Source organism: Aspergillus campestris (genome assembly GCF_002847485.1).
Source record: "Aspergillus campestris IBT 28561 chromosome Unknown P168scaffold_1, whole genome shotgun sequence".
NCBI classification, from domain to species: Eukaryota; Fungi; Ascomycota; class Eurotiomycetes; order Eurotiales; family Aspergillaceae; genus Aspergillus; species Aspergillus campestris.
Genome location: NW_020194336.1, coordinates 1,996,518 through 2,018,174, shown reverse-complemented (window position 1 = coordinate 2,018,174; position 21,657 = coordinate 1,996,518). Strand labels below are relative to the sequence as shown.

General features: G+C 51.0%; 6 protein-coding genes across 6 annotated transcripts; 1 reads left to right on the top strand and 5 right to left on the bottom strand.

The window, feature by feature from the left end:
* Nucleotides 1-2,539: 2,539 nt before the first annotated feature.
* On the bottom strand, nt 2,540-3,271 carry P168DRAFT_314495 (uncharacterized protein; the record flags this gene model as incomplete). The annotated part of the gene is made up of 4 exons (XM_024839782.1): nt 2,540-2,668; nt 2,732-2,897; nt 2,964-3,198; nt 3,259-3,271. 4 exons carry the CDS (start codon nt 3,269-3,271, stop codon nt 2,540-2,542), a joined length of 543 nt encoding a protein of 180 aa, XP_024696989.1.
* Nucleotides 3,272-5,159: 1,888 nt separating this feature from the next.
* On the bottom strand, nt 5,160-6,592 carry prs2 (proteasome core particle subunit alpha 1). The gene is made up of 6 exons (XM_024836358.1): nt 6,425-6,592; nt 6,297-6,350; nt 6,094-6,188; nt 5,801-6,013; nt 5,493-5,735; nt 5,160-5,439 (listed from the first exon to the last, which is right to left on the bottom strand). The coding sequence occupies exons 1-6, from the start codon at nt 6,429-6,431 to the stop codon at nt 5,350-5,352; spliced, it is 702 nt and encodes a 233-aa protein (XP_024696988.1). The 5' UTR covers nt 6,432-6,592; the 3' UTR covers nt 5,160-5,349.
* Nucleotides 6,593-6,923: 331 nt separating this feature from the next.
* On the bottom strand, nt 6,924-8,595 carry P168DRAFT_301104 (WKF domain-containing protein). Its single transcript, XM_024838489.1, has one exon. The coding sequence runs from the start codon at nt 8,435-8,437 to the stop codon at nt 6,956-6,958; it is 1,482 nt and encodes a 493-aa protein (XP_024696987.1). The 5' UTR covers nt 8,438-8,595; the 3' UTR covers nt 6,924-6,955.
* Nucleotides 8,596-8,821: 226 nt separating this feature from the next.
* On the bottom strand, nt 8,822-12,582 carry P168DRAFT_15962 (tubulin gamma complex associated family protein). Its single transcript, XM_024832846.1, has 2 exons — nt 10,933-12,582; nt 8,822-10,876 (listed from the first exon to the last, which is right to left on the bottom strand). Exons 1-2 carry the CDS (start codon nt 12,083-12,085, stop codon nt 9,078-9,080), a joined length of 2,952 nt encoding a protein of 983 aa, XP_024696986.1. The 5' UTR covers nt 12,086-12,582; the 3' UTR covers nt 8,822-9,077.
* Nucleotides 12,583-13,410: 828 nt separating this feature from the next.
* atfA (bZIP transcription factor atfA) lies at nt 13,411-15,357 on the bottom strand (the record flags this gene model as incomplete). The annotated part of the gene is made up of 3 exons (XM_024839781.1): nt 13,411-13,705; nt 13,770-14,910; nt 15,327-15,357. 3 exons carry the CDS (start codon nt 15,355-15,357, stop codon nt 13,411-13,413), a joined length of 1,467 nt encoding a protein of 488 aa, XP_024696985.1.
* A 4,312-nt stretch (nt 15,358-19,669) lies between these two features.
* P168DRAFT_294460 (ArsA family ATPase) lies at nt 19,670-20,815 on the top strand (the record flags this gene model as incomplete). The annotated part of the gene is made up of 3 exons (XM_024837956.1): nt 19,670-20,056; nt 20,127-20,716; nt 20,773-20,815. 3 exons carry the CDS (start codon nt 19,670-19,672, stop codon nt 20,813-20,815), a joined length of 1,020 nt encoding a protein of 339 aa, XP_024696984.1.
* Nucleotides 20,816-21,657: the final 842 nt, after the last annotated feature.

The window sequence follows — 21,657 nt, the reverse complement described above, 5'->3', positions numbered from 1 at the left end:
AAAGCAGCGATGTGAGCCCCGCTGGGGCGAATCGACAGGCACAGGCAGACGCGTATGTCATAGGAGAATGGAGTTGACAGCACAGGACAGAGACTCTACATCATCTCCACTCCTTAGTGCTTCCTATCCATACCTACGAGGCTGGGGAAATGTGGTCAAACGGTCCTTGCAATTGCCACGAGGGGGACGCGTGGAAGGCGACTCTGCTCGCCACTAGCTAGAGGCAGCCCGACCATGGTCTCCACCAGCACAGTAAGGTCAACCAGCCATTCGATAGCTGAGGACATGATGAATCTATATATCTAGTCAATCTAGTCAGATATCCACCAACGGACAGTCTTGACTTATAAGTACCTCGTCCATTCGTCTTTATCAGATCAGACACTCCAGGTTTATACTCTTCATTGTTGTCCAAGGCTCTCATAGACTTGCCCTTAACAAGCCTTTTTGCTCGTACGATAAGTATGAATCTTTCATCACGGTTTGTCTAGCCCTATAGAGAGCAGGACATATGACGGGCTGTTAATCTAAAGAAAGAGAGCAGGTCAGTCTTCATCCGTACTTGGCCAGTATCAGGGAATCACTCAACAAACTCACCCTCCATACCATAAAAAAAGAATATGGACAAAGACATGGCGGGTATTGCACTATAGGACACAGCTATAGTGGCAAGCTCGCCCAACAACGCAATAGAGATCTATGAGCCCACAAGAAGGGACGGTAGACACTTTCATTTTTATCACCAGTCAGGGGGATTAATCCCAACACCCGGTCACTAATTCTGGCTAATAGACAGTAGTGATCGTGGTACTATCTACTACGACCATTGAAGTTGCTAACCGACTTAGTATCCGCCAACACACAAGCCACGACCTAGCCACAATACTATGGAGCGCCACGGTGTCAATAATTTCAAATCATCACAATAGAATAGGTCATTTGTCCACACCCCGGTCTGACAATCCACACAAAAATGAATCAAAAAGAATAGAATGAAAATAGCTCTCATTACCCCAGGAAGAAAGATCGAAACATTTCCAACCCATTCCGAATCCTCAACACATCCCAGCTGAAACCCCTTCCCAGCGCAGTCCCCGATTGGCCCAACGCCCATTAAACTACTGCAGGGCACTCTAAGAATAATCAACCAGTGCCGGCATGCGGTTAAGTACCACCCCACTGTCGAGTCAATAAATATATACATAAAAATAAAAAATAAAATAAAATAAAGCAAGGGAAACTTTTCTAACAGAGAAAAAGTGGAGCGCCCCACGTTCTGTCATTGGGGGGGGGGCTTTCAGCTGGGATGTGCTCGCGCTTCTCTGCCCTATACGGTAACTATCGTCCGCCGCCTGGTGCATGACTCCATGCAGCGGAAAACGGGACCGCCGTTGTATCGGGATGCCCGATCGTCTTTGGGATTGTTATTGGGTGGAGAGTGGGGATTTTGTCGCCAATTGCTGTGTCGTATTGCTGCTTTTTTCTTTTTCTTTTCTTTTCTTTTTTTTTTTTTTTTTTCTTATTTTTAATGCTAATCCTTTCCCACCCCACCAGTCAGCACGATGTAGGAAAAACTCGTCAACTGCGAGGGACTGGAGTTGGGACTTTGTAGCTGATCGGACTTTATTCTGTATCATAAGAGTTGGATCCACAGGTGGAATTGGCGCCAGGGCTGACCGTTGGTCTAAGGTGGATGGGCGGTTACAGCAGTCGGTGGCACCATGGCATCCGTTGTCCAAGTTGTAGGTTTGTAAAAGGTAACAAGAAAGTGGCGAACACGATATGAAGGATAATCCCAAAACATAGACATACATGAGGAAAAGATTTGACGTAAAATGATGGTCTTCATATTAATACATTGAGTGTATGGTTGACCTACTCTATACAATCAACAGTATATAGATTCAACACTACTAAGTAATATAGTGGTATAATAAACACAATCAGGATTTACCAGTCCTTATGCAGCCATAGTCGTCAATGCAATTCCATTCAACAAGCTATAAACTAAATCAAACCAATCTGTAATAGAGACCAAGTCTTGATCCTTGTCCGAAATATATATGTCTGACTGGGACAGACCGTTGTATACAAAACCCGAGATCAACACATATGCAATTCGATGCAAATAAACAACAAGACACAAAAGCGATAGAACAACAGCAACAAAAATAAAAGAATAAGGTAACAACCACAAACATCTCTCGTAACAAATCAGTCAATCACTCTGGGATATCTCATAACCATCAACATCAACGTCAACTTCAACCATCACAGCATCAAAGTAGTGCAGGACATCAACATAAGGAGACTGCTTTTGGAACCCCCTGTCATGCTGTATAAACCGAAATAAAAGGGAAGAGGAAGAGTAAAAGGAGGAGAAAGGAAGTGGTCCAGCGCCTGCGCTGGTGTGGACAGCATCACTGCCGTCCAAATTAATCGTATCAAGTCACCCCGAAGGGAAAAGAAGGGAGAGAAGGAAAGGAGCATATTCCCTTCTCTCCCATATAACACAGCCGTTCAAAGCAACGGACGACAATCACGAATGAGCCTGGATCCATCCGAGAATGTCAGACAGCGACGGATCATCGTCAAGCCAGTGGCCTGCACGCGTATCAGCCGCGCGCAAGTCCGCAACAACATGCTGGTCTGTCACTTGCGCCAGTTCCTGTTTCTCACTCGCGGTTAGAATCCTTCTGATGAAGTTCGCGGGCATAGGAAGGAAACAAACCTCGGTCATTGTATTGCTAGCCGCTTTGAGTTGCGGAGCGTGCCCCGGAGTCGGACGCCCTCCGCGCAGCAAATTATCCCGGTTGATAGCCCAGCGTCTGGCGGCAGCGGCGCGGAGGTAGAAGCGATGAGCCTGGAAACGTCTCGCGCTGGCATCGAGGATAACCCTATACGTGGAGTCGCTCGTCAGAAAAGGAAAGGGAGGAAGAGAGTTTGAAGGACAGGGTACGGACCTCTGTAGTTCAAGCTTCTCGGTTTCGTCACTGCTCGAGCAGGCTGGCGGAATCGCAGGGCTGTAGTTGGAGTTGAGCAATGCCTGGGCGCCGCCCAGAGAGTCCCGGATCACGACGTAGCCTTCCTCCCAGTAGTCTTCGGATGGGACTTGGACGTTCTGTTGCGAGATGTGGAGGAGGAGTGTGCGGTAGTCGTTAAGGATCTCGGCTAGTCGCAAGGCACGTGCCTGGTTCACTATCAGGGGAGTCAGTATACCGTCTTTCTTCTCCCGCTGGGGACGACAATGTCACATACATCCGTCAGACATGATAGTATAGTATATCGACCACGTTCTTAGTGATTCTCGATATTGAACAAGGTTGAAGACGATGCTAGCGCACGGACACTATAGCAAGACAATCGGGTATAACAGAAAGACAAGGTGAGATCTAAGTCAATTGGAATGAGCGGACTGTTTCATCTATAGTTCCATTCTCAGAAATCGAGGGCGAGATGACCCCTTTTCAAGCTCAATCGACCATGGTCCCCTACCCAAAACTATGAGTCGCCGAGCTCCGTGAAAGAAAGATCATCGTCCGTCGTGGCTGGCTGTACCGATAGAAGCTGCTGAGGATGGAGACCATTGAGGACATCGCAGCTGGACAGGGACCGTGACGTGTGGATCGGGACTACAGCCAGGAGACCCAGCGACAACCATGTGTCCCAACTGACTCTGTTGCATGTTCCCGGTTAAACGAATGGAGAAAGGGCTGGGATCTAAGCGTGGACACTAAGCAGCTGGAGAGAGGGATCAGTGGGTAAACGGGGTCCGCATGTGCAGCGGTGGAGACTCCATCTGCAGCCTTTTTCTTTTCTTTTTCCTATCTTATTTTATGCTTTGATTATTTTTAATTTTTTGATTTACAGAAGCAGCCAGAAAGAAAGATCCGAGGTCGACGATCAGTTGGGGCTGAGAGACCAAAGAAAAGGGCAAAACGAGAAACAATCCAGCTCAAACTCCACAGTCATACTAGTAGGGCAACGGGTTCAAACGAGAAGCCGAAGCCGAAAGGAACGGAGAGAGAAGAGACTTCAGGTGTCATTGTTCCGCGCCAACGGAATTGCATCCACTCCGAATGGATTCCTCCTTTGCGTTGGATCTTGCAGTTCCCCGTCACAGTGGAGACTACATGGATCCTGCACTAACGGAAAGTTAGATAAGTGTCTGGGCATGTTCACAGCCGCCAGCTGGACTCTCGCCACAGTCGACTAGATGGGTCACTAGTAGGAATGTACAGGGGAATAGATCAAAGAGGATAGAATTGATCCATCAATTACAGAAGAAAGAAAAAGGCTAGATGGATTGATTTGACCTTCAATTGGAGTATTGGAGTATGTGGGAGTAGAGGAAAAAACAAAAAAAGGAACTATATATAAAATAGATCGTGGAAAAAAATAAGTGTTCAAGCCACATACATCTTGCAGCTGCGCCACACTCCCAGCTCAGCCCAAGCTGAAACGGGAAAAGCAACATCGGCCTCAGGCCACTAGTCGCTAGTACCCCATCAACCGGTATATCTCTTCACGTAAATCAGTTCGATCGGAGGGAAAAAAACTCACGCTCCAATCGCTTGATATCTTGGTGGCGATTCTCTGTCCGATTGATCATCGTCATCGTTCAGATCGTTTAGTCTGTTTCCACACTACTCGATTCAGAAAGTGCTCTCTCTTTCAATTCCCCCAGCCCGGGTCGTTGGGACCGCGCGATTCGTCCGGCTTCATCTGCAAGGGCATCTTTTTTCAAGTCTGCAATCCTGGACGAAGTGCACCTGCTAGGTACTACGCGAGGGTTGTATAATTTTCTTTTTCTCGATATTCTATTCTATGTTTTTTTTTATTGATTTTCATGTCCCTTCTGTTTCTAGGATGAGTTAAACTTAGCACGAATCGAGAGCTTGGAACCTGGAACTTGCAGGTGGGGCTGGCTGGCAGTATGCTCCTCCTCCCTAACTTCCTAGGCTGTGCGGGCATGTAAACGGACCGTCTGTCATATCTCGATCCAGGTCCGAGGTCGTTTTTTTCCTCATGTTGCCACCGATGTTGTGGGGTAGAGATGAATCACCGCGGGGACTTGGCCCTCGTGCGTCGAGCTCTACATGAGACGGACGGCTATGTCGGAGCCGAAGACCCCAGGATAAAAATAAATCCAACCTCAGACGCAGAAATAGAAACAGAAAGAAAAAGAAAGGGTGGGAAGTAAAAACAGATCCAGCAATTATCATCCCCGGTGAAAACCGAAGGAGGCAAGTGATGTTCATAGGTTATCTGCGTCTAGACAGCCATGCGACTGCGTTACTCCAATCATCAATTCAAATCAGATTCCTTAACCCCCGCACCTCGTTTCCCTCAATCCTTCTCGCTAATAGCCTGCAACCGTTCCTCGATCTCTTCCTCCGTTAGAGCTCGGAACCCGGGATCTCTCCCTTCCTGGCCGTCCTTTCGCGGGCCCCGGCAATGCCAATCTCCAGTTCGTGTTTCTTGAAATCGACGCTGAGCACGGTGCTCAGGGCGGTGATCCCCAGCTCCACCACTTCCTCCCAGCTGCCCTCGGCGCAGTCCTTGTTCTTCAGCTTCTTCTCCAGGTGGTTGAGCGCTTCCTGCTGCTTGGGACCCGCCGCGGTGCCCTTGTATCCGACGTAGTAGCCAGCGGGGTCGCACTTGTAAAGCTGCGGGCCCTTCTCGTCATCGACCGAGATCAGAGTCGTAGCAACGCCTAGCGGACGCATGTAGGCCTGGGTCACATCAGTTCGTATTCCCAACCGATCACTCAACCCCTCTCCAGCAGCGGGGAACATACCCTCTGGGTGTACACCTGGTTGATATTGGCAATTCGCTTGGCCAGAACATCGCACGGCATCTCGTACCCATACTTATATCGGAACTCAGCCGCCTCACCACGAGCACGGTCGACGCTGGCTCTGGCATCCGCTATGGAACCGGTCATGACGCATCCCACCGAGGGGGACAGTCGGAAGACGTGGGATACAGACGACGGGTCGATCAGTTTATCCTAGATGGAGATTTGCGAGGTCAGACCGGCCACAGAGTGGGGAGAGGGGGGTGGTAGTGAGTCGTCGTGGCTATGCTTACAGCGACTTTCTTCTGCGACAGCACGACAGCGCAGTCTTTCCCCCTGATGCCCATCGAGGTGATATTTGCCGAAGTGATGGCCTTGAATGCATATTCTATCCGTCACACACATTGCGTCAGTTGGTTGCCGTGTAGAGCATGATGCCCGAATCCAAGGCTAGGCAGAGTATCGTGGTGGTTCTGTTCTCCGGGGGACACCTTACCGACTTGGTACAGACGTCCTTGGTCCGAGAAGATCGTAATATGTCTGTCGTAGCCTGTGGTTGCCCGCGGGGTGTTAGTCTATGATAAGGTCATGGCAATCGGGCCGTCAGGATGGGAGAATACGCACCGGACATGTTGGCGGCAATGGAGAGCGATCCGCTGAAAAAAAGGTAACTATAAAGCAGAAAATAACAAAAGTCACAGCAAAGAAGATATGATGCGGAGAATAGAGGATTGGGAGTGGGAGATGAAGTGAGGTTCAAGAGGACGCGTGCTAGAGGATGCCTGGCCGAAGCTCCAGACTGTAGTGAGAGGTCCACCACTTGAGCTCTCGGGCCCCAATTGAGTAAGCTCCGTCACCGCCTTTCATCATTCATCTACATCGGCCTGAACATGTCGATTTAACAGCTATAGTTCTAATATACCATGGAATTTATTTGAATACTGAGTTCAGCAAGTTCTACTAAGTTTTCCAATCTCGAGATTAATTTTGTAGGATAGTGAATAGTCTTTATTGTGACTTTGGACTGTTATATCAATGCTTGTATCAACCAGGTGAAGCATAAAACTATCATCATATTCTATGTAAACTCCTTTCAATGCTCGGATATCATATCAACTTTTCACCGGGACCTGTTAAGTATAACGACTGTGTTCTTCAAATGTATACACAGAGACCGGGCGCAGTCGTCGAAGGAAAGAAAGGGCGTATATGAAAGTAGACCCTTTCAAGAGGACGCAGTCTATGATGAGTCGCTCGAGCTTGAGCTATCCGAGTCACTGTCGCTGCTTGATTCCGATGAGCTAGGGGCTTGTCGCGACTTGCTCTTGCTCTTGCTCTTGGCCGGGCTGCAGCCTTGGCCTTGGTGGGTTTGTCGTCGTCGCTGTCGCTGTCGCTGCTGGAACTGTCGCTTTCGCTGCTACTCGAGATCTCCACAATGACAGTCCTGTTCTTCTTCTTCTTTTTGCCAGGCTGAGCGGCATCCTGCGCCTGCTTCAACTTGGGCTTCGGCTTCTCGTACGGCTTCCCATCGAAAGCGAAGACCATGAGTTCTGCCCGCTGTCTCTTCTCAAGCTGCTTCAACAGGTCTCCCTCCAGCGGCTCTGGAGACTCAGTCTTATCCAGGTTCTCTTTCCCCTCCAGCAATCGCGCCCGGAAAGCCGCCACAGCTTTGTCGTAGCTCGACAAAGGCTTATCCGCATCCTCCTCGGCATTGTCCGCGTCGCCTCCAGAAGAAGCTTGCGCCTTGTCCATCTCCGCCCGGATGACATCCTCAGCAACCTGGCGCAGACGCATCTTCGCCCCCTCGCTCTTCAGCCCCTGAAGATATGCGAGCAGCGCAGCGTTGTAAGCAGTGGGCACGTGTTCCAGCGCCAGAACGTGCTTGAAGAGGTTCGTCTCGCGGTTCTTTTGGAACTTCCACTCCGCTCGGTGCCGGTAGTAGAAACTGAGATAGGAGAGGACGGGTCCTTCGTGCGTCGTCTGCGGCTTAGGCGCGCCAGCAGCGCCTGGCAGACCTGCTTTGTCCTTGTTCTTCTTCTTCTCCTTCTTGGGCTTTTTCTTCTGCTCAGATCCGTCTTGCTTCGCGGGAGTATCGGGTGCGGTCTTCTTGTCGTCGGCGTCGTCTTCGGTGTCCGCGTCGTGCATGCGATCATCCTCGTCTGCGTGTTGCTCTACCTGCGCAGACTCTTCCTCCTCATCCTTCTGCTTCTTGTCCTTTTTGTCCTTTTTCTCCTTCTTCTCTTTCTTCTCCGTCTTCTCCTTCTTCTTCTTCTCCTTCTCCTCCTTCTTCTCCTCGTCTTCCTCATCCTTCTCTTTCTTCTCTTTCTTCTCCTTCTTCTCCTTCTTCTCCGTCTTGTCCTTCTTCTCCTTCTTCTCCTCCTTATCTTTCTTCTCTTTCTTCTCCTTCTTCTCCTTCTTCTCCTTCTTATCCTTCTTCTGCTTCTTCAAATGCACCTCCTCATCCTGTCCCTCCCCAGTCTCCCCCTCCCCATCAAGCTTCCTCTTCTTAGGCTTCACATCATCCGTCTTCTGCTCCTCGTTTGTCTCCTCCGCAGACTCCTTAGCGTACTTAAGCTTCAGCCCCAGCTTCTTCCAAGCCGGCACAGGCGCCGCCCGCGAAGAGTCTTCGCCCGCCATGTGAGATGCAGAGCTCGTTTCGTTTCGTCCGGTTTCGTCGCGGGAATAAAATCCGTTCAGGTGGGATTCGCGCGGTCTCTCAACGATTGTAGACTTGTTCAAGAGACCGTGTAGGGCGACTCGTTCAATTGTTGGGTAATTGGGTAATTGGTGTTGTGTTTTATGAGGTGGGATTGTATGTTGATCTGATCTGCTCTGATCTAGTCTATTTTATTTTTCTTTTCTTTTTTTTTCTGCCGGGATGGGGAAAATTTCCACGGCAGGAGCGGCGGGCGGAGCTTGCGAGGGCGGTGTGGGATTAATATTGTCTTTTATTATTTTTACGCAGTACTAGTTTTAGTTAAGTAGGATAGAGCTTGGCTTGATAGATAGATTGTACATCGAGTTAACTAGTTATTGTCTATCATCTTTACATAACTATAACTATCTATGAGAATAACATGAATGATCATCATGCCCACCGACCCAACCTTCCCAGCCTACCCACCATGACTCCGTAACAAACGACAAATCTCACTGTCCAAATGAAATGCAAGGCTCCTCAATGAACTCGAGAAAAGAAAGGAATATTAACCAGGGTAAAGAGTAAGAAAAGAGAGGAGGGAGGAAATTGTTCAGCGGAAGTATTGTAGAAACCATTCTACCCACCGCTTGCATTCCCAACATCAACAGCACCACCATCCCTCTTCTCCCTCTTCGCCTCTGGCTGCGCATTGCCGTGGCTGTCGCTGGCATCGGCGGACGCTCCGGCAGCAGCAGCAGCCGCCTTGCGACGAGCTCGTTCCTTTTCTCGCGAGCTAGCCCCGACAGTGCGTCGTCTACGGACGGGTTCGTAGACATCGTTGAAGTTCATGACTACGCCGAGGAAGCGCATGTCGAGGTCGGGTTGGTAGGCCAGGTCGCCGAGGAGGATGTTGAGTCTGGAGCGAAACTCCGCGGACAGGTCGCGGAGGCGGACGCGCAGGGACGACAGCATGTGGTCGTCTGCTGAGAGGTCGTGGTGGGCGAGGGAGGATGGCGTGTCGTCGCCGGGGCGGCTTGCTAGATTGGGAGTCGAGATGGAAGACGATGCGGTGCGTCGGGAGGAGAGCAGATCGCGCTCTGTGAGCCCCCAGCGGCCTTGGGCGGTGCGCGTCTCGATCTTAGCGCTGACTTCCTGTCGGCGGGTGAATTCCGCGACGGAGAAGGAGTACAGCCCGTCGACGGCGTCTTTGTAGGAGAGCATGATTTTGAGGATCGTGTGGAGTTGGGTGAGGAAGCTGTCTTCTCTGTTTGTGGAAGCCGTCTTGGATGACGACGTCGAGCCTAGGAGGCCCTTGTGCGTGATGGAGTCGAGGTAGATGGTGTGCGCTTCGATGAGGTCGTCGAGTGTGCAGCCGGGCTTGGAGACGGACGCTTGCAGCTGGTCCCAGCTGGACTCGATGACTTCGAAGAGGATGTAGTACTGCAGCTGGTTGACGAAGTGGATCATTTCGGCGATGGCGCAACGCGCGCGCTTCCAGTCGTAACCGACTTTGTCGTCGACGCTGCCGAGGACGCCTCGGGCGCCGGTCATGCATCGGCGCCAGGTGCTTCCGAGGGCGAATTCGACGCGCTTCACGCGCCAGAGGAAGTTGAAGACCTTTAGGTACTGCGTGGAGCCCCATGGCGTGATCACGACGTCGACGGGGGCGTCGATCTTGTATTCCAGGGTGAAGCAGTCCCATCCGATCTCGCCGTGGCTCAGCTCGAGCATGCGCGCGTCCAGGCGGCGGAGGACGTCCGGCGGGTCGTACTGCGCGTTCGAGGCTCGGATCGCGTGCTCTAGCTGCGCGGTCAATGTGTGTCGATATTGTGAATTGGCTGGACGGTCGAGGTTCGAGGCTAGCGACTCCATGAGTAAAGCGATGAAATCGCCTTGTCCTAGGAGCAGGTATTTCTTCAGAGCCCGCAGGTGGTCGAACAGCTTGAATTTGTCGTCCATGAGGTAAATCAGTCGCGCCATTGTGGTCTTGTAGGCTTCGTCGATTGAGGTCTCCAGACTGGCCGTATCGCCGTACCGCAGCTCCTTGGAGGCTTCTTTGGAGTATGCTTCAACCCAGCCGGAGTCGCCGCAGCCGTATCGGATGAAGTTCAGGGACTTCCCGATAAGGAAGATCTTCTTCGCAAACTCTTGCGTGATGATCGACGGCACCATATCATCATCCAGCTTGTACTTGTCTTCCCACACGCTCGTCGCGATGCGCCGCGGATCAGTGCTCGGCCTGAACTCTGGCTCGAAGACGAAGAATTCTTTATAAGGATCCGAGAGCTCTCCATCGTAGATCCACAGCCGCAGCATATCGTAGAAAGGCCGTGTAACCTGCGCAAGAATTTTCTCCGCAAATGCACAAACAAACGGATCTCCATGAGAAGTTGAAAACCCATGGATGAGGGAGATCAATTGGCCGCCTTTTCTGTCTATAGAATCATCAGTACTGAGCAAGCATCATCGGAGAAACATGAACGGCACATACTATTACTCTGGGCTTCCTCCACAATCAAGCTCATCAATCGCAAGGCCATGGTCGCGTCTCTAGTCCACACCACGCACCGCTTCAACGTCACTCCGCTTTTGGACGCACTCTGGGCATCGTTGGACTCGCTCATCGCGACCAGCGCCCGTCGGATCTCCCCTTCCAAAGTCGCAACCAGGCCCAGATAAGACCGCAGCTCGATCGAAAGAGCGGCGCGTAAACTCTGGCTGAGCAATCCATCTCCAGAACTTTCAACAAAGTTCGCCAGACCTCGATATAGCAAGCACGGCTCGGCTAGCGTATTCAAAAGAGACACCATGGGTACAGGCAGCGTGGTAGGTAGCTTCAACGTAGAAGGCGACAGAAACTCTAGACTCGACGACGACAACCCCTGCAGGTTGAAAGGCAGATCGCGCAAGAGACCCTGCTCACTCGGCGGTGCCACACTCTGGACTTTTTCCACCTTCGGCTGTTCCTGCTGCACTGGTTCCAGCGGCGGCGCAAGAGGCTCCCTCGCCCCCGTATTAGCCCGCGACCGACTCACCGGCGGCGGCGGCCGAACATCACGCACCCTATCCGAATCATACTCCGCCTCCCTCGCCTTCTCGTTCTCCAGCTCCTGCTGCTGCTGCTGCTGCTGCTGCCGTCGCGCCGAAACCTTCCGCTCCGCCCTAGCAGGAATCTGCGACGCCGACGAGCTCACAGCCGGCCCATCCTCATCAGAGTACTCCGCCATACGCTGAATGGTGCCCCTCCTCGCCCGCTGGCCCTTAAACAGCATACTCTGCAAATTCCCCGTCTCCACCTGCGGACTCCGACTATCCACGCCCCCCATCAACATCTCCTCATCCCCATCCCCACCCCCACCATCATACTCATCCGACCCAGACAGCCGGTAAAGCAGATACAAGATCGCCCACTTCTGCGACAGCACAGGCTGCGTCAACAGACGCGAGTAGAGATTCCCAAACCGCACCGCCTTATCAGGACTCGCATTCTGCCGCAGCAGCTTCCGCTTGATCATGTCCGCCGCATTGTTGATGTTCTCCCCGCCCGCCAGACTGCCCCGCCGGTTGATTCCCCCGGCGGCGGCGGCGTGCCCGTGACCGGGTCGTTTGCGGGGTTGGCGGCGTGCGCGTCGAGCACGCGCCATGAGTGCTCGAGGTAGGCGTTGTGGCGCTGTTCTTCGGCTGCGGCGAGGGCTTCTTCGTCGTCGGTGGGGAAGGAGTCGCTTATTGGGGGCGTGAGGGAGTCGACGAGCTGGGAGAGGGCGTCGTCGATGCGGCGTGGGCGCGCCGGTTGGCGGGTGGACATTGTGCTTTGCTTCTCCGTTGGAGGAATTGTTTTGTTTCCGTCCTGTCTGTCTACCTGTCTGTATGTGATGTGTATGTGTGTGTGACGCTTGATTTGTTTCGTACCAGGCTCAATGGTTCGTGGGTTGCTAGATCGCGCCGTCTATCGGAGAACGGGAAACGCGCGGCGTGAGAGGGGTGTGTCGTATGCGGTATTGTGAATTCAGTAGAGTTCGATAATACAGCCCATGGCGTCCTGCACCGGTCTATATCACTCGATCGCAGTTCTCACATGTAAGGTAGTTTCGTGGACTTTCAATGGAGTCAAGTCTATCGCCAAAGAGCGCGTGGAGACAACGGACCGAATGTTTTTGTTTGTGTAGTTTGGGTTGTTTGAATGGTTATGTATGCCCGCCATGCCAAGCATTGTCAGATCGCATCGCATCGTCAGTGAAGGAACGACTCCGACCTTCTTCAGCTTCTGTACTACTTTACGGGGCAAATTACTACTTGACTACTTCGGATCATCTTGAGCCTATATCTTCGAATAACCAAGCATATGGATAGCAATTGCTTGACTAGCAAGATCAACTAATAACAATAACAAGTCTCAAAACAATAGACCAGCAGAAATCCACCAGAAACGCCCCCAAACGAACACTTATTCCCGCAGGAAGAATTAAGATAGGCCAATACCCAGTATCACAAATATGAAACAAGCGAATTGAAAAACCCCCAAAGCCAGGCTGAGAGGGAGTGGAGGACGCAAGCCAGGGCGCACTATCAAGGTGGACTTGTCCAGGGTCCGACACGTGCTTCTCACAGGCCAGTGGCTGGGTCACAAAGAAGGACAAAAAGGGGGAAATGGAAATAGTTCAAGAAAATAAAAAAAGAGAAAAAAAAAGACACGGGAGAAAAGAAAACAGCAGCCAACTTTTGCGCCGAATTTGCACTCCAGTGGTTCAACAAATCCCATGTCGCACAACCTAACTTAGCCCGTCCGTTTTGAATTCGTATACATCATAACACCTGCCCATGCCAGCCAGAAGCCCGAGGAAGAAGTCGGGAGCTCAAAGAAGATCGAAGGGAGTGGACAATCTCTTCAACGAAGAATAACAAAGTGATTCCCCGGACTCCGGCGAGTATCAAAGATTGGAAGCAAAATAATCAGATCCGGGATAGCGATTTACGCTCGCCGCATTCCTTGCGCGGGAATAGCGCCCGGTTGCATTCCCATGTTGTAAGGATGTGTCTCGTAGCCGGGCGGGATACCGTTCATCATCATCGAGCCAAGGCCCTGAGCCTGCGAAACCGGGCAATCCTTGTGGGCGAGCAACATGGTTTTGAGATTGACAATCTCCTCGCGCAGTTGAGTGACGGTCGCCGTGAGCGCATCATTCTCGGACGTGAACAGTTCCACCTTCGCTTGCAGGTTGGCAAGCCACTGCTTCTTGCGCTGCCGACACTTGAGTGCCGCGACCCTAAACGTTGTTAGCACCTGGGATGATACTAAAGCCCGCAGACGTCAGGTTTCAGGTCACTTACCGGTTTCTCTCGAGGAAGTTCTTTCGCTTTTCTTCATCGGTCATCTTCTTGGTATCGCCCGGCATCCTCTTCTTGTCGTCTTCCATGTCCGAATAATCGAAATCCGAAGGCGGCTCCATGCTGCCGGACCCACTGTTGAGTTTCGACTTCTTGTTGGCTCCCTTGGTGACGGGATCTTCAGCTTTGCGCCTGTTATTGGCGGCGCCAGCCCCTTTCGCCGAGGCATTCTTCTTGCCCTTGCCCTTGGTCGTCGGCTTCGTCAGCTCTTCCGAGAGATTGCCGCTCATCTCGCGGCCCGCATGCGCCGAACCATTGGCATTCTGGACACCGGTGTCCGGCTCATTGACCTGGACACTCTGCGGCGGGACGGAGGTTGGGTTGGACGTAGAAAATTGGTTCGAGGTTGGTTGGCCGCCTTTCGCGAGCATAAACAACCCGTTGGCCGCATCAGCCGCATCATGGTGGCCGAACGGATCGCCTCCCGCCGCCGCGTTCGGTTTCACATCCATGTTGTTGGCGCCTTGGCTGCCCGGGTCGGGTTCGGAGGTCGGGTTCGAGGTCGGGCCGTTCGCGTTGTTCTTCTTCGCGGCGTTCAGGGCGGTCCGGTGGAACTCGATGGTCGATGGGGTCGCACCCCCGCTTTGCAACTGCTGGAGAAGCGCCTGCGAGTTGGGGCTGGGGGCTGGGAACATGGAACCGCCACCGCCTGGCGTTAACCCGGTGCGCAGTGAGGATTCGTTGGGGGTGGGGAAGCCTCGACCGATGCTGTCGAAGTAGTCGTTGGTGCTCGTCGGACCGGCGAGCATAGCCGGGCTCAAAGGCCCAGAGCGGAGCGAATTGGACCAGTTATACCCACCACCGGCAGAGTTATTACCGGGCAGGGCAGGAGACGTCAGAGAGGCTACGGGAGGAAGGATCGACTTTCCCGGTGTTTCCCCCGAGGCACCACCGCCGTTACCGCCGCCGCCAAAGGATTGTTCGAAGGGATTCGGTTCCAGGGAGAAAGGGTTGTGCACTGAGTTGAAGTAGTCCGGTGTATCAGCAGCACTGCTGATAGCAGGACGCGGAGGCGGTCCTAGCGATGTTTGGGAATCACCGTCTGGTTTTTGATTTTTATTTTCTGAAGTCGACGCTTGCGAGTCTGCCACGCTCAGAGATCCTGGTTAGCGACTCGTGATCCAATCAGATAAGAGGTTTGTTTGCACACGCAACGCCGAGGTGTTAGGGTACTTGATGTTGTTGACGCGACGGAGATGATGACGAAGGGGGAGGGAAATCAATCAGTGACGACAGAAATGAGATCATCCCGACGGCCAAGCGGACAAAAGGTACTTAAGAAGATCGTGGCGCAGACCCCAACCACCAAACGAACAAAGTTTCAAAACAACGGCAGGAAAATGTTTTTTTAAAAACCATGGAGATCGGCAGACCACCAAAGACAAAATACCAAGTAAATGAAAGAAAAGAAAATAAAACAGAGAGGGATTGAGAAGGGAAGGGTTGAGGTGGAGGGCTCCAACTATTCACGCGACAGAAAGGACTAACGGGCATACTAACCTTCAGCGTCCAAGTTCTTTTTTGAATCCATTGGGGATGGATTACGAGTGTCGGAATGGAGATTAGCGGCCACAGTCGGAGCAACCGCCGCAGACATCATAAGAATAGCAATCAAATGGGAAACACAAGAGGTCGACAACGTGAGGACGGTTGGGAGGTGCGAGCGCAAAGACCGAAGGGAGGAAGAAAAAGAATAAGCAAGCGACCGAGGCGAAATCAGCAGTGTCGCGCGATGATGAATAAGGGAGAACGGATTGATGAAGAAGATGAGTCAAGACCAGTGGATTGCAGAGAAACAATCGACTGGACAGAAAAAGAGGTTGATATCTATCTCCAGATCTGATATAATGTCTGTTTTAGAGTTGGATGTCGATGCTTTTTTGGCGTAGTCACTCGGTATAGTAAGTAGGGTTCAGTACTCCAGAGTACCTGTTGAAGGGGAGAGTAGAAGAAAAGGTTGTGACGTAGTCGGGGGGGGTTTGTTTAACAAGGGATTTTTTAGGGGAAAAAGGATGAGGGGAGGCGGTCGAGGGTCGTGAGCTAAGCAGGTTCTTTTCTGGAGGAACGATTGGAGGAGGCGAGAGAGGTGGAGAAACTAGGAAAAACTCGACTCCTGTCAAGAAAATGGAAGAGAAAAAGAACCATGCAACCCTGGGTGCAGTACAAATAGTCACTGGCTACCAGATTGTAACCTTGACTGAATTCTTTTTTTCTACGTGAAAGTTATGTCCGTTTTCTTTCTGAATTTGGAACTCGAGATCTATTCTGACTCTATTCTCTGACTCTGGTCTATATCTTTGATTCTATTAATCCGGTTTGATCCCGGTCTGATAGATCAGTCAGCAAACCTAGAGGCCAGTGGTGGCCTGTTTTTCCAGGTTGGAAACCAACCTGGACACTTCTCAACCAACATGAATGACGCAAGTCAGACAGTAAATACAACTTCCACCTCTACACCTTAGGTCCCTCCATTCAATATATAGCAAATTATATATAAATATATCTTGAATCAATGTATTATTCTATACACCCCTCGGGTTCCCAATATCAACATATACAGTTCCCATCCAGGGGGAAACTTTTATTCAATCCATCATTCAATCCATCAAAGGCAAAATCCAAGTGTGGACAGAGATGAGATCACGGTGACGACGACAGGAATTTTTCCGGGAAATCGGACCAGCCGGGTGGCCAGTGGCCACTCGAAGCGAACCACCCAACCACCAGATCCAGCCACTCATCGGTTTCATCCAGACCCACCTCTCTCTTTTCTTTTTTCTAACCCATAAGAAGGGTGTCAGGAAAAGAAAAAGAAAAAGACCTCCCAAGAAAGGGAAGGCTCCGTCTCGTGACACCCTCAATGCTTCTAGACATGGTCTGGGTGGCACATGTAGATCGAACGGGATATCATTATTCTCTATCATTATATCTCCTCGGGGTATCTCCATTTATCTCCTTGTCTCCTTCAAGCTCGTCAATTTCTCACAGCATGTGTGATTGAACGCGTTGACTCTCCCCTCTAGACCATCCATTCGCCCCGAGTTTCCACCAGGAATGACCCTTCTGATTTTCTGATTGGGTCTCCTCAGGCTAGGTGATGACGCAATGAGACCAGGTTCTGGGACGTTCGTCTCGTGACCCCCATCACGTGAGAGCCCTGTCGGTCGCTCGTTGGTGAGCCGGCCTGCCTGGACGGTCGAATAGGCTTGCGTTTCACTCGTTTAGCTGATTGCCACTCATAAGTCCGAACGGGGGATCCAGAGGTACATGTACAATAATCTACATGTCCAAATGTTGCACATGTCTGGTAGTGGTACTGTAGTACTATGGAGGTTGACCTTTTCGTGTTTGCTACTCCCGAGTTAGATTGCACTCCGCAACTTACTAAACTCAAAGGAGGGAAGTACATGAACTCGGAAGAATACCCGGCGAGGGAAGCGGAGCAATCGAAGCCCGTGGCCTTGGCTGCACAAGTACCTTAGGTACATGGTGAAACTTACAGACGACTTACCATTCAATATTCTGGACCTTCTCATAATGAGGTGTAACAGGTGGATAACTCTGGATATTTATCGATTATATGCAGGTCAAGTCAGATAGTACCACTTGCTTCTCTATAAGCACAGCATATGGGCCAAGAAAGTCTTACAATTTATCCACATACTAGACATTAAGAGTGACAGCAGCATGTCCACAATCTAGGCTTTCCTTCCTGTTCTGTTTTAGTGCTCACCCTTGTCTTTTTTGCCACTGCACTCAATCTGAGGAGCCCTGTAAGCGCCACATTCGGCAGTGAGATACACCCTAGCAGGTTGTCAACCTTCAGTGATATACCGGATGACTAGTGTGTTGATTCGAGTAGAGATATGCAGTACATAACCAGGCTATGTGCGGAGTAGACATGACTTATGTGCCCAAGTAGATATCCTATACCACGTCACGCTTCGACTTACCATTGACTCGGAGCCGTCTTTGTATCCTGAAGCAACCACCATATCCAGGTACTAACGTTCTTCGGGAAGCATAGGAAATGCCTACTGCAGCTCCTGCAGCAGGATGATAAAACCATTAGCGCTGAAATCTCATGACAGATGATTCCGTGTCTTCCTGCAGTATCAAAGCAATAGAGGTGGGTTTTGCCCAGACGAATGGATCAGTAACGATCGACAGACAACAAACGGCAAGGTACAGCGGAACGCAAGATATGTTCGCCCCGCCAAGCACCCCCTTGCACGTGATTCAACACGCTCATCAACCATTGACACTTCATATAGTATTATCAACAGCATCAGCATCAGCATGGGCCGAGGAAAAGAACTTGACCCCTTCGTACGGGGTCAAATCGTCCAACTCCATACAATCGGCTGAGGATACAGAAGAATCCACCGACAACATCCAAACATCCCCATCTCAACGATAAATCAACCATCCAGGTCAACACGCTCTGGTCGACCCCGCATCCTGAGTCAAGAGCAACGGGATAAACTCCGGGATCTGATTCAGGCCGATCCGAATATTAAGAATGAGGATCTGCTGAAGGCGATTGATCATGCGATAGCTTTACGTTCTCTGCAGTATCTCTTGCGGGAATTGGGTTTGAAAAGACTGACTTGAACGGCTGGGTTTATCGTCGGAATACGCTTGTATACGACTTTAATGAGCACATGCATACGATACCTGCACACCAGATTATTAGATACCTGTCAAATGGAGACCGGTGCACGGTAGCGCGTCATCAAGCAAAATAACTACAAGTCTGGACTCCGTAAGGTCAAGGACACCATTGGGCATTGGGAGAGTCTGCGGGACCCACTGTCTACCTACTATGGAGTGTCTCAGTACACCATGACCAACGCTCAACAAGCTGACACGTGACTATCCCTCCTGTCAAACATATACCTAGTATGTGCAGCTTCCACTTTGTTTGCCAGCACAACCTGACATTATATCATGTCTAAACCTGCAAAAGAGGCTCCATATAGAGTGGACCCTTGCAATCCTGCATAACACACCTGGTGGTTTTACTTTACCGTATCATCCGACTTGGCGTGTTTGTGAGCAGTTCCTTTTTTGAGATACCCAGTGTTAGATTGATCAGTAATCGTCTGTCAGGACAATAACATGGCTTATATAGAAAGTCTTAAAAATTCATTATAGCATTCCAGCATAGTAGGTTTGAAAGCACGTGTTGCCTGGAGTACTCGATATCTGAATCCGGCTTGACCACTTTGAACATCTTCAACGGCAGATGTACCCTCTCCAGGATATAGAGAAGATTGTATACGCAAGAGGTCACAATTGTAGAAGACAATGCTCTAGGAATATGGAAGAGAATATCTAGTAGCACGACGTAAACAAAGATTACATACGCTTTATGCCATGATGAATCCTTGTCCCCAGGGTAAGTCAGGGGATCCAGGTGGGCTGGACTCCCGACGATGACGACGGGTGATGTTGCAGCCTCAGGCACAAAGACAGCAGTGCCACTTTGGCACAATTAGGCGCCGTTCAGTGGTCGCAAGTACGTTCTATCCTACTTACTTCACTGTCTCTCATTGTTCTCATTTCATCATATCCTCATACTTCCTATCTGTCACAGAGAAATAAGTGTCACCCCGGACTAGATAGTGATTGTGACACGGCCACTCCCACATTCCGGAACCTTCGACTGCCCGCAATTAAAAACAGTTGGATCTACCGGGAATCGCTGCTAGTGCGTCAGGTCAACCTCTCAACCTCGCCCTGCAAGGTAGCTCGATCTAGAAAACTGACACTATCTTCCTTCTCGATTACCTTTAGACAACCCGATATCCGCTCCCTGTCCATCCCATTCGAGTCTCAAAATGTCGTCCGCCGTCGTCCACGATGACGATCTCATGGAGCCCACCCTCCAGTCGATCATCAACCAGAAGACTCTACGCTGGATCTTCGTGGGTGGTAAAGGAGGTGTAGGGAAAACCACCACCTCCTGCTCTCTCGCCATCCAGCTGGCCAAAGCTCGCAAATCCGTCCTCCTGATCTCGACCGACCCCGCACACAACCTGAGTGACGCCTTCGGGCAGAAGTTCGGAAAGGAGGCTCGCCTGGTGGATGGATACACGAACCTGAGCGCGATGGAGATCGACCCCAATGGAAGCATCCAGGACCTCCTGGCCAGCGGTGAGGCACAGCAGGACGATCCGATGAGCGGACTGGGCGTCGGGAACATGATGCAGGATCTGGCATTCAGCGTACGCGATCCCCCTCCCCCCGCGAGGGGTAAATCGGTTTAGGGTCATGCAGCCCCACTGACGATAACAGATCCCCGGTGTCGACGAAGCCATGTCATTTGCCGAGGTCCTGAAGCAGGTCAAGTCGCTTTCGTACGAGGTCATCGTGTTCGACACCGCTCCGACCGGTCATACTCTGCGTTTCCTCCAGTTCCCCACTGTGCTTGAGAAGGCCCTCGCGAAACTCTCGCAGCTGTCCTCGCAGTTCGGACCCATGCTGAACTCGATCCTTGGCGCCCGGGGTGGTCTGCCCGGTGGTCAGAACATGGACGAGCTCCTGCAGAAGATGGAGTCCCTGAGGGAGACTATCAGCGAAGTCAACTCCCAGTTCAAGGACGCCGATATGACCACCTTTGTGTGTGTCTGTATCGCCGAGTTCTTGTCTCTGTATGAGACGGAGCGCATGATCCAGGAGTTGACGAGCTACGGCATTGATACGCACTCTATCGTGGTCAACCAACTCCTGTTCCCCAAGGAAGGTAGCGGATGTGACCAGTGCAACGCACGGAGAAAGATGCAGAAGAAGTATCTGGAGCAGATCGAGGAGCTCTACGAAGATTTCAACGTTGTCCGCATGCCCCTCCTGGTTGAGGAAGTGAGAGGAAAGGAGAAGCTTGAAAAGTCAGTCCCTAGAAAAGCCCGTCTGTCGTACGATCGATCGCTAATGACCTCTACAGATTCAGCGACATGCTTGTACATCCGTATTCGCCTCCCGAGTAAATGTCGCTGGATGCGGCTCTGGAAATATTTTATGAGGTGAAATTCTGCATCTGCTGTCATTGGGATGAGTTATGAAAAGTAATAGACAATAATACACTATCGCCAGGCGGGCCATCACAGCGCAAGTTACGTCTCCATTGCCATAATATAAACTATCTGGATTTGTATTGTTCAACGCCGATCTCTCTACATTTGCTTTTTCTTTTCGTTTCCTTTCTTTTATTTTCTTTTCGAGGCGTGGTCGACACCTTGCGGCACCGTTTGCATTGCAGACGCCTTGTTTTCGCCTCCTCGAGGCTTTCATTCTTATTTCGTATCTGACAGCCCTTGCATCAAAGGATGGTAGTGCCGATGCACTTGTGGGTCTACTCAATCCTCAGATAGACCACTCATAGAGGTGACAGGCCTACTGCTTCCACGTCACGAGAGTATGTCGGGTGTATCATCATCTGTACTATCTTCTCTCCACCTAGCCTTGCTCGGATTGAGTCAGGTTCACATTATGCGACTTCCTGTTTCATCGCTCACGCTATTCACGAATAGTGCTGGGGAGCATTTTATCTAGAATTGAGAGCAGGGGCTGCATTGCTTGTTGTCTACACTTCGAGCAGCGCACCGTGAGTCATGTTATCAAGAAATGCAACTCCAACAAGCAGGATGAGGAAGACTCCACCCATTTTTCAGACATACACCTCATACAGCCTACGCACAAGCCCACTATGTCTCAATCAAAGGTATGTTGGTGGATCAAAGTAGCTCAACATCAACCTTAAGAACCTCTAGCCCGAACATGGGGAAATCTACATTTCAGTCCGGTCCGGACAGACTCCTAGCCTCACTAA

Coding starts and splice junctions, on each gene's coding strand:
- P168DRAFT_15962 (XM_024832846.1), bottom strand. CDS start 12,085: ATGGCGCGTGCTCGACGCGCACGCCGCCAACCCCGCAAACGACCCGGT. Junction 10,877..10,932: donor GGAGGAAGCCCAGAGTAATA/GTATGTGCCGTT, acceptor ATGATTCTATAG/ACAGAAAAGGCGGCCAATTG.
- P168DRAFT_301104 (XM_024838489.1), bottom strand. CDS start 8,437: ATGGCGGGCGAAGACTCTTCGCGGGCGGCGCCTGTGCCGGCTTGGAAG.
- prs2 (XM_024836358.1), bottom strand. Junction 5,736..5,800: donor ACCAGGTGTACACCCAGAGG/GTATGTTCCCCG, acceptor GATGTGACCCAG/GCCTACATGCGTCCGCTAGG. Junction 5,440..5,492: donor CCCTGAGCACCGTGCTCAGC/GTCGATTTCAAG, acceptor GGCCCGCGAAAG/GACGGCCAGGAAGGGAGAGA.